This window comes from Bubalus bubalis, chromosome 18 (genome assembly GCF_019923935.1).
Source record: "Bubalus bubalis isolate 160015118507 breed Murrah chromosome 18, NDDB_SH_1, whole genome shotgun sequence".
In the NCBI taxonomy this organism is placed as follows: domain Eukaryota; kingdom Metazoa; phylum Chordata; class Mammalia; order Artiodactyla; family Bovidae; genus Bubalus; species Bubalus bubalis.
In genome coordinates this window covers 23,532,637-23,548,790 of record NC_059174.1, presented here as the reverse complement: position 1 = coordinate 23,548,790, position 16,154 = coordinate 23,532,637, and the positions used below count along the sequence as shown (strand labels likewise).

Sequence of the window (16,154 nt, the reverse complement as noted above, 5' to 3'; positions counted from 1 at the left end):
CAAATTATATTTATATATAAATGTATGCATATTTAAGTGCATGTATATATATAACATACATAAAATATATGTATGTATACAAATAACGAATGTGGATACACACAAATAAATTTATTTTTATATTATATATTTTTAATTGAAGAGGGTGTTGGAACTAGTTGAGGATCCATGCCTCTACCAACTGGATCATGTTATGCCTGAATGGCTGGGGTCCAAGGGATAGGGCACATCTGTGGTTAAAGGTCAGACTAGAGCCAGATTTCCTGACTTCAAATCCTAGTCCCCCCAGCTACTAAATTGTATCATCCCTTTTTGTCTCAGTTTTCCCCACTTACAAATGGGGATAGTGATACTACCTCATTGGCTCATTGAGAAGATTCAAAGAGTTGCAGTTTGTAAAGTACTGGAAACAGTGACTGCCACAAGATAAGAGTGTGCTTGTTGATGGAATGTCAGCTCAGGGCACTGGCCTTGTCCAAGGTGCTGATGCTCCCAAGGTCTCAGTCCTCCTGGGAAGCATGGCTTGTGAGACGTGGATAGTCCCATTTTCTCTTTTAACAAAGCCAGGTACTCCTTGTGCCATGCTCTCTTCCAATTCCCAAACCCTGATGGGGGACTCTTCACAATTTAATCGCTTATCCAATAATTCTAGTCGTGGATCTGTCTGTCACTCACTTGAAACATCGGAGCTGTAATGTCTTTCCTCATCTGCGAAGTGAGTTTGTCTCATTTGTCAGCCCTGCCCTCTCACTCCTCCCCATTGATAGGTTATTGTTACTACCAAGTGACCAGATGGGAGGGGTCAGGGGTCAATGGCAACTACCAGGGAAGTCTGGGGGCCTGTGGTGTAAGAACAGAAATGTAGCGGGAACCTGGGCATGGATTCAGGGTGGGCAGCAGACAGGTGACTTGTTGTTGGTCTGACCATGACCTTCAAGTGTGCCCCAGACTCACCGTCTCTAGGAGCTGGACTTGCTTCAGGGCTCTCCTCTCTGACTCTGGGTCTTCCTGTCTGAGGCCGGGACTCTGGACTAGACCTGAAGCTGCAGTAGGTGGGGTGGCTGCTCCCTGCATAAAGCCATTCTTTGCTGTAGAAACAGTCAGCCATGGCTCCAGGATATGGTCAGGCCATGACCCTTGCTGGGCCTTCTCTGGGGACAGAGGTGGTCACTGCACCTCAAATCAGAGGTGGTCTGATTTCCTGCAGCCCAATCCCTTACCTTCATGTTTTTATGGGCAGCTCAGCTCCTCCCTGGCCCACGACTGACAAGCCAGTTGCTGATAAAAAAGGACATCTGAAGCCAATCAGTCGCCAGATCTTTCGGGAGTCTCTGGTTACCACACTTCTGTCTCCACCTCTTCTGGGTCATAGCTGAGGCCAGGGCCTCCCTGAAACATGGTCCAGCTAAGGGAGCATCTCCCTCGCCAGCAGCCTAATGGGGGCTGACAGCAGAGGGCAGCCGGGTCCTGCAAGAGGTTGGCTGCTGCCTCCCAAGACCCATGGAAGCTGGTATTTTCTGAAGCTGGAACTTCCTGCCCAGCTGTTCACATGCACTCAGGCCCAGAGAGACTCAGATTTTGGCTATTCCCAATTCAAACATCTGGGGTGCTATCCTAATGAGGTGACAAGGGAACAGACGTTGTTTTGGCTACATGAAAACACAGCAGCAGTAGCTGGGCTGCCTTTGAAATGGGCAAAGATGGGTGAAAAGGAGAATAAATAGATAATCGTTATGTAACCGACATGTACCAAACATAAACTAACAAGCTGTGCAAGCTAGCCCTATTCTGAATCCAATATTAATATTTAATCCTCTCTACAACCCCATGAGGTGGTCACTATCGTCATTCCCATGTAGAGATGATAAACTGAGGCAAGGGAGGTTAAATAACTTGCCAAAGTCTTCACACAATTGAGTGATGGAACCAGGATTTGGATCCAGTCACTGTGGTCCCAGAAAAGTTGCTCTTAAGTGTTCATCATCTTGTTTGATCCTGCTAATCCTCTTGAAAGTCTTATTTTCGTTCTTCAGAAGCAAGAGAGACTCAGAGATTTTACGTAACTTGTCCAAGATTCCACAGGAATAAGTAGTAGGGCTGGTATTCAAACCCAGGTCTAGCCTGACTCAAAACCCTTTGTTCTTTTCCCCAATCCAGGGCAAACCACAGACTGCAGGCCAAATCCATTCCACCACCTGTCTTGTAAATAAAGCTACTTTCATTCTACAACAGAATGACTACTTGTGACAGAGATCTTTACAGAAAATGTTTGCTGAAAACTACATTAAAAATATGAAATGGATGAAAAGCAGCAACTTCCACTTCTGTCTATTAGGAGCTACCTAGAAAGGTAGTCATTCACATTTTAGTATGAATTTGTCCATCACATCTGTGATTGCTCCCTGAGAGTATATCATAGTCAAAAACAGATGGGCCCTTGAAATTCAGCCCTAGAAATGAAAAAGTGAAACTAGTTAGCTAACTAGATATCCATTTTCTAATTAACTGAAAATATGTGTCAACCATTTACCTCACCTCAAACTTTTGTCCTAGGTTATAAAAAGAGTCATTTGGGTGAAAGGTGGGCCACGATGACCAGCTCTTCATTACTAGCTAGAGACTGATCACAGAAGATCCATTGGACTTAATTAATTTTGTAGTATTTTACCTTCATGCCAGAAAGAATACCACTACCAGATACATGACACAGGAAATATCCTTTATTATTCTGTACACTGAATTTTCCATGAAGAGGACAGCTTTTAAAATAAACACATACCAGATATGGAAATCTGCATGGCATTGGAACAGTCCGTGACACAGGGCACCATTGAAAGAGTCGTTGTTTACACAGAAGTGGGTAAACAGAAGGATGAGGGCAGGAACCCCCAAAGCAACTTCACATTCACCAGAATTTTGGTGACTTGTACGATTGCAACTATAGCCAAGCTGCACATCCTCAGAGCTGTGGATTTTCGGACTTGCGAGGGCAGGACACCTGTTACCCTCAAATTCCTTCAAACAAAAGGGTTGCATTTATATTTTAAAATACCAAGTGTTTCTGTCAACAGCTGAAGAAATATTGGAGAAAGAGGAAGTACTGAATGTCCAAAAAACATGATACTTCCAACATGTCTCTACTTAGTAGACTGTTACTGCTTGCTAGATCATTCAGGAAAGCCCCGCAGTAAACTGTGTGCTTCCTTCTTTGTAAATTTAACATAATAACGTTGCTATGGAGACAGGATTTTTTCTTTTTTTTTTTACTGGGTGAGACCTTCAGTTCTCTGATTCAACCCTTGCTTTTACAGACAGAGAACTCTGCAGCCCACAGAAGTGGAGCCCGTCCCCCAGGTTACCCAGTAAGACAGTCGCAGACACAGCCTGGCGCAACTCTAAATGCTGTGCTGTTTCCCTCACGCCATACTCCCACTCTGTTCTCCCATCCACGGCTTTCAAAGGATATAAACGAAACAAGCTCAGTGAACTTCTTACTAAGAAATGCCATCTTTGGTAAGAATGTGCAGTCTCACTCACATTACCAGGATCCTTTGGCAAGAGACAGGCTCCCACCTGGGCTGGAACCCCTCTGAGAATTAAGGCAGCTTTGAGGACCTTTATTTAGCAGGATATTTGGCAAGAGTTGGCAGGTCCCCTTCTCCTCTGTCTCATTTGCATCTGGAATGAAGACCAACTCACAGGTCGACACTAAATAATTAAACATTGAAGAGATGTTAACAGGATGGTCTTAAACAGATATTTCAACACTTCGTGGAAAATAAAAATTCTTTAAAAATCTAGTAAAATAGCAAAAGTGCCCTATACAGTACACAAGAGCACCCTTATCCTGGGTAAACTCTACAATAATAATAATAATAATAAAATGTCCTCAAAGAAGCAGTCAAACCTCATTTATGATAAAGCCCATGCTCTCTTTTCGTTAAATGTGGGTGAAAGGTGAACCCAGAAGGTCTGCCAACACCTCCATAAGAACGCCCACGGGTGTCCCAGGTTCCCCCACCCCCAGAGCTGCTCCCCAGGCTCGGGAGTCAATTTTCCCCAGAAGGCAGCACTACTGGGTTGTTTGGTGTTGGGTCAGCTAGCACCACATTTCCAAATCGCCCTCAGACATGTGTCTGGAAGCAGAAGGGCCACATACAGACAGCAAAGAGCAAACAACAGGATTTGTCTGAAGGGGGCCCCTGGAACACAGGCTTTTCTGACTCGTATCTGCCCAGCAGACTCAGCTCTTCACATGCCACCGTTCCCTAGAGCAGGGGTCCCCAACCTCCAGGATCTCATGCCTGATGACCTGAGGTGGAGCTGAAGTAATAATATTAGAAATAAAGTGCACAATAAGTGTAATGCGCCTGAATCATCCTGAAACCATCCCCGAAAAACTGTCTTCCATGAAAGCGGTCCCTGCTGCCAAAAAGGTTGGGGACCATGGCCGTAGAGTGGCTCTTTTCATCGAAGGAGAGCAGTGAAATACTTTCTTCCCTGGCAAACAGCTACAGGAGAATAAATGACATCTCCTCCTCCCCTCTTCCCTTCTTCCAACACATTGCTCTTTTGCTAAGAAATAAATACTCCTTGGCCACTTGACTGGATGGATTGTTGTTTACATTTCATGACAGCCCTGGGTATGGTGAACTATATTGTGCTGGGAATTTCAAAGTGCTCTCAGCTGAGAGTCAGAGCTGAGAGCTGAGGGTCCGACTGGATCCCTTAGTAGCTGAGGAACCTTGAGCAAGAATGACAGAAATGTTGGACCTTGGTTTTCTCACCTGGGAAATGGGGACAGAGAAGCCAGCTCTACAGAATCTGCTGGGTGGATGGGAGGCAACGTGAATGAAAGTGCTTTGTAAAAAAAAAAAAAAAAAAAAAAAAAAGGTCATACCTGGGAAGGAATTACCCTTCAGGGGTGGCTTCAGAGCCACAGGTGGGACCAGATAACCACCAGGCACCGGTCACCCTGCTCTCGTTCTCACACCTGTTTATTCCACTGTGTTGGGTGCTTCCAGGCTGCACCTTTTTCAGGGTCTAAGACACCTGCTACTTGGGTTGTCTCAGAATTTTAACTGGACTTTTTTATATGAAAAGATCTAAAGTCTCCTGAGTTTCCCACTTTAAAGAATGACATAAGGAGCCCGACTCAACAGAGCTCTGACTCTGAAAGAAAAACCATTCCCCTGCCCCCAGCCAGCTCCCAGGTAACCATCTTCCACTGACTCCGCAATCAGTAGATCAGGCTCAGTGACTGCCTGCCCCCTCCCCCTGCCCCGCCCCACTTTCCCTAAAGCACCTTTGGGGTGTGCGTCACCCTGCACTCCCAGTGAAAATGATGTGGCCTCCTTTTTCCCCCCAAGATTCTGCAACAGGGCCTCTCACAGTCAGAACAAGAACCCACAAATCTAGATTTCCGAGAGTATAAGAAACTGATAACCACAAACAGAAATTCCAAATACATGCCACCGACTAACCAAGCTATAAATCACCTCTCTGAATGAGCCAACACTAACCAGCAAGCACCACCAGAGGGCAGCACTCATGAGTGTGTATCAGAAATCAACCTAGAAATTCTTCGCAACAGCCAATCTGCTCCCTCAGCTCAGAATATGATGAGTGACCTCAACCTGAGTGACCGGGGAGCTGTGTCCTGGGTTCCATACTGCCCTCAAGAAGAGAGACAAAGGGAGTTTTCAGGGCCCACTCCCCCTCACTCAAGAACCCCCGGTCCACACTGGGTGGGATTCCCACAGAACGGCTTTGAAGGTATCTGTGAACACCACAGAGACAGCTGTCTGTCAGATGGCCTTTGGACACTGACCTGGCTCTGCAAGGACAGCAGAGGATCCTGTAGTGGAGACACACAGCTGGCCTTGCTGGCTTCCTATCCCGAGTCCCCGAGGAAGGTCCTGGGAGCCACAGGTAGCTCCTGGGCCTCATGTCCCTAACAGGGCAAGACCCGCATGTGGCCTCTATAGACTCATCTGGTTCCTATGCAGAAGCCACTTACTATGACACCCACAGCTCTGGGCCCTCTGAGTACCAGAAGCCAGAAGAATGTCCCAGAACACACATAAATCAAACCCAGGTCAACTGGAGTGAAAACCATGAAGATTAGTGCTCATGATCTCCCCAGAGCTTCTATCCACGGACTTCATAACAGCGACAAATATCCCCAAAGCTCCCTGATCAAGGTCCAGCACTGACCAGGGCAAAAAAGAGAGGTAAGATCTATGTACCACTCCCTTGCCCCCCACACTCAGCCTGGCTGCTTGTGCATGTTTTGGTTTTACAGTGTCTGACCCAAAAAGCAACATCCTGTCTGATTTGGTGGACTGAAGATTTCTTCTGTGGCCCAAAGTGCCAGCCAGCACAGTAGGGAGTTCTGCCCAAAACACAGACCTCAGCCCCAGCTGGCTCCCACAACTGGGGGAGACTTCCTCGAAACTAACAGAGGTTCAACAGAAGTCATTTTTCCTGTTCCCGCCTCTCCTCTTCTCCCACGAGGTTTAGCAATCCAAAAGCCCACAGCCCTCGGGCCAGGTGAACATAAGGTGAAAGAAAACCAGGTCACTAAATCAGTGGTAACTTGGAAAAGAGGAAGAAGAGGGGTCGGAGAGGAATCCCAAGACAGTGTCCAGGGTGGCCTTTGGCCTGAACGCTGGCGCTGCAGGTTCCTCCTCGGGGCCAGGTTCAGATGGCCAGCCAGTGTTGCAACTGCAGAGAGAGACAGCAAGGCCAGGGTCAGGGTGGGCAGGGACCAAGGGACGAGGGCTGCTGTTCACAGCAGGCCACACAGACGGGGCGGAAAGCACAGCCGCTCCCTTCAAAGACTTGGAGAACACCTGGGAGGGTTCCCTAACTGTCACATGGGGACTGCCCTGGTGGTCTGTCTGCTGGCTAAGAATCCACCAGCCAATGTAGGGGACGTGGGTTCAATCCCTAGTCCGGGAAGATTCCACATGCTGCAGGGCAACTATGCCCGTGCGCCACAGCTACCAAGATCTAGAGCCCGCATGCTGCCACTGAAGCCCGTGCTCTGCAACAAGAAAAGCCGCTGCAGTGAGAAACCCAAGCGCCCCAGCCAGAGAGCAGCCCCCGCCTGCCGCAACGAGAGAAAGCCCGCACAGCAATGAAGACCAAGCACAGCCAAAAATAAATAAAATAAAACAGAGAAAAATCAAATTTTCACTGAGACCCAGAAAGGGCAAAGGACGCTTTGCAAAGTCACACAGTCAATCTGAAGCAGGGGAATCACAGGGAAACTCCCCAACCCCCACCCCCACATTTTGAAAGGGAAAAGAGTAGGGCTTAGATCACCAAGTTACTGATGTACTTGCAGAGCTTCCTTCAAGATAAGCAAGCCTCAACCTAATCTGGGGATACTCCACGGTCACAACTCAAAGAGGGAGAACAGAGTTGAGGAAATTGGGGCATCCGGTACCTCAGGACCAAGGAGCAGAGGGGCAGGCGGAAGCTGGTAGTGGGCAGAAGACAGGCCCCTTTTCCTCCAATCCTAATATCATACCCCCAGGCGCTCTGGGGTTTCTGCTGTGTATGGTGTGTGGTCCTGCCTTAGCACAGCAGGGAGCAGTGGGTCCCCACCCCTCAGCCCCCGCCAGAACGGTCCAAGCTGCACCTACTTGGAACTGCCTGATGTCCCTCTGGGCCACCAGGTGATGCTCGCTCTCTGGAGTTATGCCATAGGCCAGTCTCTGTGAGGATGGAGAAGTGGAGGAGGCCTCAGCTTGGCCCAGGGACACCCTTCCAGCAGCCCAGAGCACACCCCACATCAGGGCCATCTGCTGCTTGTCCCTACAGGCCCACATGGACAGCAGGAGAGGTTTGTACTAGACGCTCTCCACCCTGCTTTACGGAGCTGGTCAGTTCACTCTGAGATATGCATTCGGTGAACGCTTACTGAGCCAGTGACTGCTGTCACACACTGGCCTTGGCCCTGGGGGTCCAGGGCTGAAGGACACCCACACGCTCTGCTTTGGGGGAGCTTACAGCTCACAGAAGGGGCTGACACTGAACAAACACACACACAGGCACTTTTACAACCACGATCAGAGGCAGTACCGCAGACAAGCTCAGAGCACAGAGAGAAAACAGTGACAGAACCTCAGTCCTGCCTGGGGACCCGGGCCACCTTCTTAGGGGGCTAGACACAGGGTGGACTCAGGGAATGTGTCTGGAATCAATATCTGATCACTAGGTGGGGGGACCTCAAAGTGTGAAGAATAAAAATACTCAAAGTAGGTCCTGGTTCCACATCCAGGATGAGCTCACTGAACACGGTCCTCCCAGGGGCCCAGAAGTTCCGGGACCGTAGGATTTCATGAACAGGAGACATGTCTCAAGGGGGTGGGGGTAGACACAGCCCTGCCTGGGACCCTCTTCCCAAAGTTCCTGTACGGCTCACTCTTTTAGGTCCTCCTGTGTGTATCTGTCCTTTCATGAGAACGTGAGTCCAGGGGAGTGTGTCTAGTGCCGAGAATACGGTCTGCCCTGTACAGATTCTCAGTAAGTATGAGTAAAGACCGTGGGTAAAGAAGGAATGAAATCAGAAGGACACAAGGAAAAGACTACCACCATTATTTATAAAGAAAGGGCATTTAACCGAAGAATAAGGCAGACGTAATTTCAGTTAAAATTCTTTGGTTCCCAAATACCTGAATATATGTATCTGCAATGCACACAGCTCAAAGAAGAAATGTCCTTTGGAAATCTCTGGTTTAGGCTGGTCAGGTATCAGGTTCAGGAAAAAGGCAGATGAAATCCAAAATACAAGGTCATGGTGGATACAGATAGGGAGAGTGGGAGATATCTAGGGTTGTGACAGACCTTAGGAGATGGGACTCAGGAGTGGGTATAGTTAATGCAGACTAATTCCTCCCTAAGGGACTGGAGGGCTGAGCTCATCACGGTGACAGTGGTGGGAGCAGCGTGGGAGCACACACGTATGACAGATGACATAACAGCAGGCATCACGCGCTGGCAACCTACAGTGTGCCAGGCCCCGGGCTAAGCATTCCCTTTCTCCTCTCAAGGCCCACCTGATTATCCCAGGGTACAAAAGTGGAACCTGAGGCTTGGGAGTAAATAACACGGCCAACATGGTGGGTCCGTCTGACTCTAGAGTCTGTGTCCTGTCTGTCTCTCTTTTTTAAAGATTTATTTTATTGAAGTATAGTTGATTTACAATGCTATGCAAGTTTCTGCTATATAGCAAAGTGACTCAGCTATGTGTATTCTTTTTTTCGTGGTGTGTGTTTTTTTTAAATTTTTACAATGTTGTGTTGGGCCATACAACCATGTGAATCAACCACAATCACACATACATCGCCCCCCTTTCCTTCCTGTCTGTCTCTCACCCCAGCAGGAATGAGTTGGGATGCCCCTTCTCCTGCTCTCCCCACCCTCCCGGCTGTCCCCGACCCTGCCCGGCTGTCCCCCACTCTGCCCTGGGCTGGTTCAGAGCTCACCTCTCGAATGGAGCCCCGGGTGCTGAAGAATTTGTAGACGATGTAGGCGGGCACCAGAACCATGGAGGAGCCCGCAATGCCCCATCCGACCCAATTGGCCCAGAGTGGGAAGATGTAGTCATCGTAAGTGAGTGGCTTGAAATTGATGATACTCACAATCACCACAAACTGGGGGAGGAAAGGATACAAGGATGAAGGAGAAGAGAGACAAGGAGAGAGAGGGGAGGAGGTGGGAGGGAGGGAGAGAGGCAGAGAGGGACCAGAGAGAAGTGAGGACCAATGCATGAGACGGATGCAGGGGATGGAGGGAAAGAGAGAAAGGATTCAAGGAAGGATGGATAATGAAAAGGAGACAAAGAAACAGGAGCAATACAAATGGAAGACTAGAAAGGTGACCCTGGAGCTGGGCTGAGGGGTGGCACACACAGCCCCCACCCCAGACTGGCTCCAGGCTGGACACCCTGCTCACATGGAAGCCTCCTTGGAATCAACAGGGCAGGCGGAGCCTTCTGAGCAGGTCTCTGCATCCCAACCTCCTCCCCTTAGAAGCAAAGATCCCCACCTCCACCCTCACCCCAGGACGCTCCCACCACACACTACGCACCAGGAGGAAGGCAGGGCTGACAAACTTCCAGCAGAGTCTCCAGTACAGGCCGGGCTTGAACCCCATCATCTGCTGGATGTCGTTGCTGAACCTGTCCACACCTGCATACACACAGGCAGGCCTGTCACTGCGGCCCCTACAGAGCCTGGGGCCACCCACTCCCCTCTGCTGCCTCCCTGGAGGGTCTGCCCCCAGGTAGAGAGCAGAAAGCTGGGGCAAGCAGGGGCACCCTGGCTTATAGCAGACCTGGGGATGGGCACTTGGTTGATTCAGAACAGGTGAGAACACACTCAAGGGTAGCGTCCCCTTGTGTGAGTAACCCCAATTCACTTTTTAGAAGGAAAACCAGGGCCTGGGGAAGGGACACTTGTCCCTGTTACACAGCCAGGGTGGCCTGACCCCAAAGCCCAGCTCTTTCCTCTTGCTTCCTGTATCTTAAAACAGTGATTACTGTGGGTACAGAGGCTTCCCCGACTTTAATCTGGTAGAAGGGACCAGACTCTTTCTGGAGAGCAGAAAAGAATGAGAACAGGATAAATACATTAATTGTGACACACTGGGGACTTGCCCTGTGGCGCTAGAGGAAAAGAACCCGCCTGCCGCTGCAGGAGACATAAGAGACGCAGGTTCAATCCTTCGTTCAGAAAGATCCCCTGAAGGAGGGCATGACAACCCACTCCAGTATTCTTGCCTGGAGAATCCCACAGGCAGCGGAGCCTGGTGGGCTAAAGTCTGCTGCTGCTACTGCTAAGTCACTTCAGTCGTGTCTGACTCTGTGCGACCCCATAGACGGCAGCCCACCAGGCTCCCCCATCTCTGGGGTTCTCCAGGCAAGAACACTGGAGTGGGTTGCCATTTCCTTCTCCAATGCACTAAAGTGAAAAGTGAAAGTGAAGTCGCTCAGTCATGTCCGACCCTCAGCGACCCCATGGACTGCAGCCTACCAGGCTCCTCCGTCCATGGGATTTTCCAGGCAGGAGTACTGGAGTGGGGTGCCATTGCCTTCTCCAGGGCTAAAGTCTACAGGGTTGCAAAGAGTCGGACACAACTGAAGTGACTTAGCACACATGCGCGGGGGAAAAAGCGAATGACAGCACATTTCACTTTCTACCAAGTTCTCCCCGTCCAGCTCCAGAATAAGGTTGCCAGAGAAAATACAGGACACTCAGTTGCATTTGATTTTCAGAGACAACAATATTAAATTTTAGTTTAAGAAATTTCATGCAGTATTTGGGACATACGATAAAAAAAAATTACCCATTATCTGAAATTCAAGTTTAACAAGGCATCTTATATCCTGGATTGACTAAATCTGGCAGCCCTACTCTAGAATGAATGGCATGGCTCAGGGAGCAGCAGTTTCCTCTGAATTTCTCTCTTAGCAGCTGACACTGATGCCTCTGGGGCCTTTGCCACCTCTTGTTAAAGGGAGTTCATGCAAAGATGAGTTGAGAGCTACGACCAATATAAGCCACTTATACAACTCTGGGATCAGCCAGTGACAGCCCTGGAGATGAAAATCCCCTTTTCCTGACCAGGTGAGAAAGGTCTCCAGAAGCCCAGGGGGCCGAGGCTTTTCCACACACACTCAGGGCCCAGCACCTACCATAAAACCAGGAGACGCCGATGGCTTCCATGAGCACAGCAAAAAGAATGGAGGTCCCCGCCGCAAACGTGTCCAGCAGGGTCAGCACATATATTCCACCCTGGGGCGTGGACAGAGAGAGCCTGAGGCCTTCATGGCTAGAAATAGTGATCAACTGTTACATCCATCAAATTGAGCTCTCCCCTGTCCAGCTCACTCGGAACTCACCCCTACCCCATACTCAAGTAATGAGGTTTAGGGTGCTACTGTGTTGCTGCTACATATTCTAACGAAGACCTTCTGGGGTCACTGAGTCTGGGGGTGGGGACTTCAGCCAGTAAATAGCAAGCTGGGAGACTTCCAGGATTCAATCCCTGGTCAGAGAACTAAATCCTGCATGACACAACAGAAAGATCTCACATGCCTCAGAAGATCGAAGATCCTACGTGCCACAGCGAAGACACAGTACAGCCAAATAAATAAATAAATCAGTATTAAGGAAAAAAAGCAAGATGGATTTTATCAATGAAAAAAATGTTGATTCCCATGTAAGTAAAAAAGGATGCTGCAGCCATCAAGCCATCACATTACAGCTGCCCTGAAGGTGAGCCCCGAGGGAATTCAGGATAGAAACAGGATGCCTGCCATATGGCAACCAACTGCCGCAGTCACCCGCTGCGGGGGCACTCCGCTTGAGGAAGTGTGGATACTGACCCCCAGATAGCAGAGGTGTATATCAAAGGAATGATTTCAATGAGCCCAGACTCTTGTATCTTCCTATAGACAGAAAAGCCCTAAACTCCTTAACTTGAGATGTTTGGTTTTCTTTAATTAACGGTAATCTTTTGATGTTCCAACTTCCTCGTTCTTTGTTGCAAAAACTCATATATTCTTGAGGCAGGAGATAGATGGGCTCCAGGTTTGACATTTACAACTGGCCCCCTGTTCACACTTACTGGAGTGATAAAAAGACAGGCTCCAGGCCAGACACTCACTACCAGCCCTGTGTTTACATTTCCTGAAGCAAGAGACTAATGGGCTCTGGGCTACATGTTTAGGACCAAAGGCCTGCCTACATTTTGAGATCCGCATTTCGATATGACAATAGGCATACGGTGGTTAACCAGGCATTGGGTACTTCATTGGCATGAACAGCGAGGAGCTGCTGCTGCTAAGTCGCTTCAGTCGTGTCCGACTATGCAACCCCATAGACGGCAGCCCACCAGGCTCCCCCGCTCCTGGGATTCTCCAGGCAAGAACACCGGAGTGGGTTGCCATTTCCTTCTCCAGTGCATGAAAGTGAAGTCGCTCGGTCATGTCCCACTCTACGCGACCCCATGGACTGCAGCCTACCAGGCTCCCCCGTCCCTGGGATTCTCCAGGTAACAACACTGGAGTGGGTTGTCATTTCCTTCTCCAATGCATGAAAGTGAAACGTGAAAGTGAAGTCGCTCAGTCGTGTCTGACTCTTAGCGACCCCATGGACTGCAGCCTTCCAGGCTCCTCCATCCATGGGATTTTCCAGGAAGGAGTACTGGAATGGGGTGCCATTGCCTTCTCTGAGGGACACTACACATGTGCAAAAGGCTTCTTGGCGTCAAAAATGCAGGGAATGCCAGGCCATAATAATGCCAGACCCCCTCTATATGCCTCTGTGATGAAATCCATCTTGACTGAGAAATGTGTGCACACCCAGGAAAGGGTCCTGAGGTAAATTAGCCATGGCAGGGGTGCGGGGTGGGGGTGATGGGTGGGTGGTCAAAGCAAGACTACTGGCCAAGAAGATAAAGACCCGGAAGAGTTCCCCTTTAACAAGGATTTAAACTTTCCAAAGGCGCGACTCTAGCAACTCTGAGTTCACCCATGCATCTTTCCACATGCACTCTGCTTTTCTAATATATACTTTACTTGCCTCTATACATTCCGTCTCCTTGTCTGATTTTTCCTTACAAGGCAGACAAGGACTAGGGACGGAGATTCTAGGCACCGGCCCCTATGGTCTAATGGTTAGGATTCCTTGTTTCCACCCAGGCAACCAGGGTTTGTTTCTAGTCAGGGAACTAAGGTCTTGTTTCCAGCCACTGCTTATTGCAAGCTACTGCTTACTGATGCATGCATCCGAAATCATCCTGGCTCCTCCCTGACCTCATCGGAACAGCCCCTCAGAGCTATCTGAGATGCTGTGCCAAGCTTAGGGCTTCCTTGGTGTTCAGATGGTAAAGAATCTGCCTGCAGTGCAGGAGACCCTGGTTCAATCACTGGGTCGTGAAGATCCCCTGGAGAAAGGAATGGCTACCTGCTCCATTATTTATGCCTGGAGAATTCCAAGGAAAGAGGAGCCTGGTGGGCAACAGTCCATGGAGTCGCAAAGAGTCAGACACAACTGAGCAACTGACACTTTCAGGCTAAGTCCTCAGCTTGGTTCACCAAATAAAACCGATTTCTCAACTTTCAGGTTGTGTACTTTTTTTCAGCTGACAGTTTAAAATGGCCCTTTGCTGCTCCCCACCCCTAAACCAATAAGCAGGTTTGCCTGGATGTCCTCAGGCTTAGAGGGGATAGATGACAATGGGATATAATCCTAGAGGACTGGACCACAGAGTTCAGGATACCAGGTACTGCCATGGTCCCCCTAGTCCTACCTTCTGCTTCAAGTCTGGGAATATCTGGCTGGATTGAAATGTGGCCTCACAAGCCCCAGGTGACCCAGAGCCAAGCCCCCCTCACCTTGGTTATACAAAACAGAGCCAGAAGGAAGGTTCCAAAGGAGACAGCAAACGTGAAGAGTTTCCGGTGTCGCTTCAGAACCTGGAAGTCATCAGCCAGGCCGGTGATGACCGCCTCCATGCCTCCCATCTGGAGGGGACCGGGCAGGGTGGGATGCAGAGGTGAATGAAAATTGTGGCCCGCCATATCAGCAAACAAAGGATGCTCCAGCCATCAGCTCCCAACCAAAGGTACACCCTGAGGGGACTCAGGATGGGAAAAAAACAGGATACTGGCCCTAGATGGCTAAGATACATATTAAATGATTTCAGTGAGCCCAGACTCTTGCATCTTTCCCTTAAAGAAAAGCATTAAATTTGTTAACTTGAGATGTTTGGTTTTCTTCAGTTAACACTGACCACCTGGTTTTTGTTGCAAAACTCCCATACATGCTAGCTCCTCTTTTACCTCTTCAGAGCAGCCTCAGAGCAATCTGATAGGCTGCTGCCCAGGCTTGAAAATTTGCCAAATAGACCATAGGAAATTTGCCAAATAAACCATAATTATCAACTTTAAGGCTGTGTAAATTTTTTCAGTCCCTGGGGTCCAGGGAGTCCAGTCTCAGGTACCCAGCTCCCTCGGACCTCCTAGCAGCCCTGGACTCACGCACCCCAAGAGATTTCTAGAGAAACTGGCAGGTTCAGCTTTCTCCCTATCCTCTCACCCTACTTCTGCCCTGTTGTCAACCAAGCTCAGAACTCAGAAACTATGTGAGAGGGGGCCAAGAGTTAACTCCTATCTCTCCCTTATCAACAGGGTCTTGACTCCTGTCCACTCACTCAGCCTGAGTGGATGCTGATGAAATACCATGGGAAGAATGGTTGGTGAGAGAACAGGAGTTATGAAACTCTGAATTCAGTTTCCCCATCTGTAAAAGGAGAGTACTGGGCTGGCTTATCCCAGGTCCCTTCTAATATAAATTTCCACAGTGCCAAGGGGTTTCTCCTAGTTCCTAGCAGGTGGCTCAGTGATAAAAAGAAAACCCGCCTGCAAAGGCTGGAGATGCAAGAGATGCCAGTTCGATCCCTGGGTGGGGAAGATCCCCACCCAGGAGGGCACAGCAACCCACTCCAGTATTCTTGCCTGGAGAATTCCGTGGATGGAGGAGCCTGGTGGGCTACAGTCCATGGAGTCGCAGAGAGTTCGACACAAGTGAGCACATACACCGTCAGTGTTGACTTTCTGAGTATTGATTTCTTTGTTTGCATTTAAATAGGGCCTTCTGGAAACAACTACTGATCAGGGATTTGAATGGGGGAAAACTTGAGACTTAGTAGTGTGTGTGTATTTGGGGAGGGAGGGTCAGAGTCTAGTGGTGTCTGTGGGCAGAGGTAATCTGAACAAGGTCACTCACCGAGCTGTCAATTCCCAGAGCCAGGAGCATGATGAAGAACACAATGGCCCAGAATGTGGATCCCGAGAGGGTAGAAATGGCTTCTGGGTACAGGATGAAGACTAGGCCAGCTCCTGGAAGAAACATCAAGGACCTCATCAATGGCTGGGGCTGTGGGTCTGAGCTGCAGATGACAGGGGAGCATTTTGAGTCCCAATAAGCCCTAGTCCAGCCCCATCATATTTGGTCAGTCATGTGTGGATAGAGCAAACCAAGGTTCTAAAGATGATGGACAGGGACTTCTCTGGTGGTCCAGTGGTTAAGATGCTACACTTCCAACAAAAGGGCTGTGGGTTCAATACCTGGTCG

The 16,154-nt window shown here is 49.1% G+C and overlaps 1 protein-coding gene across 3 annotated transcripts in view; it reads right to left on the bottom strand.

The window, feature by feature from the left end:
- Positions 1 to 3,237: 3,237 nt before the first annotated feature.
- The window catches only part of SLC6A2 (solute carrier family 6 member 2), a 41,743-nt gene continuing 28,826 nt past the window's right edge, over positions 3,238 to 16,154 (bottom strand). The window contains exons 8-14 of one of the 3 annotated variants that reach the window (XM_025268681.2): positions 15,807 to 15,919; positions 14,414 to 14,542; positions 11,708 to 11,807; positions 10,102 to 10,202; positions 9,498 to 9,665; positions 7,653 to 7,724; positions 3,238 to 6,726 (exon numbers count right to left, since the gene is read on the bottom strand). In XM_025268681.2, the coding sequence (XP_025124466.2) occupies positions 6,703 to 6,726; positions 7,653 to 7,724; positions 9,498 to 9,665; positions 10,102 to 10,202; positions 11,708 to 11,807; positions 14,414 to 14,542; positions 15,807 to 15,919 (707 nt within the window). In that variant the 3' untranslated portion in view covers positions 3,238 to 6,702. The remainder of the gene's footprint in view (positions 6,727 to 7,652; positions 7,725 to 9,497; positions 9,666 to 10,101; positions 10,203 to 11,707; positions 11,808 to 14,413; positions 14,543 to 15,806; positions 15,920 to 16,154) is intronic. The other 2 variants (XM_025268683.2, XM_025268682.2) reach the window with 2 other exon arrangements.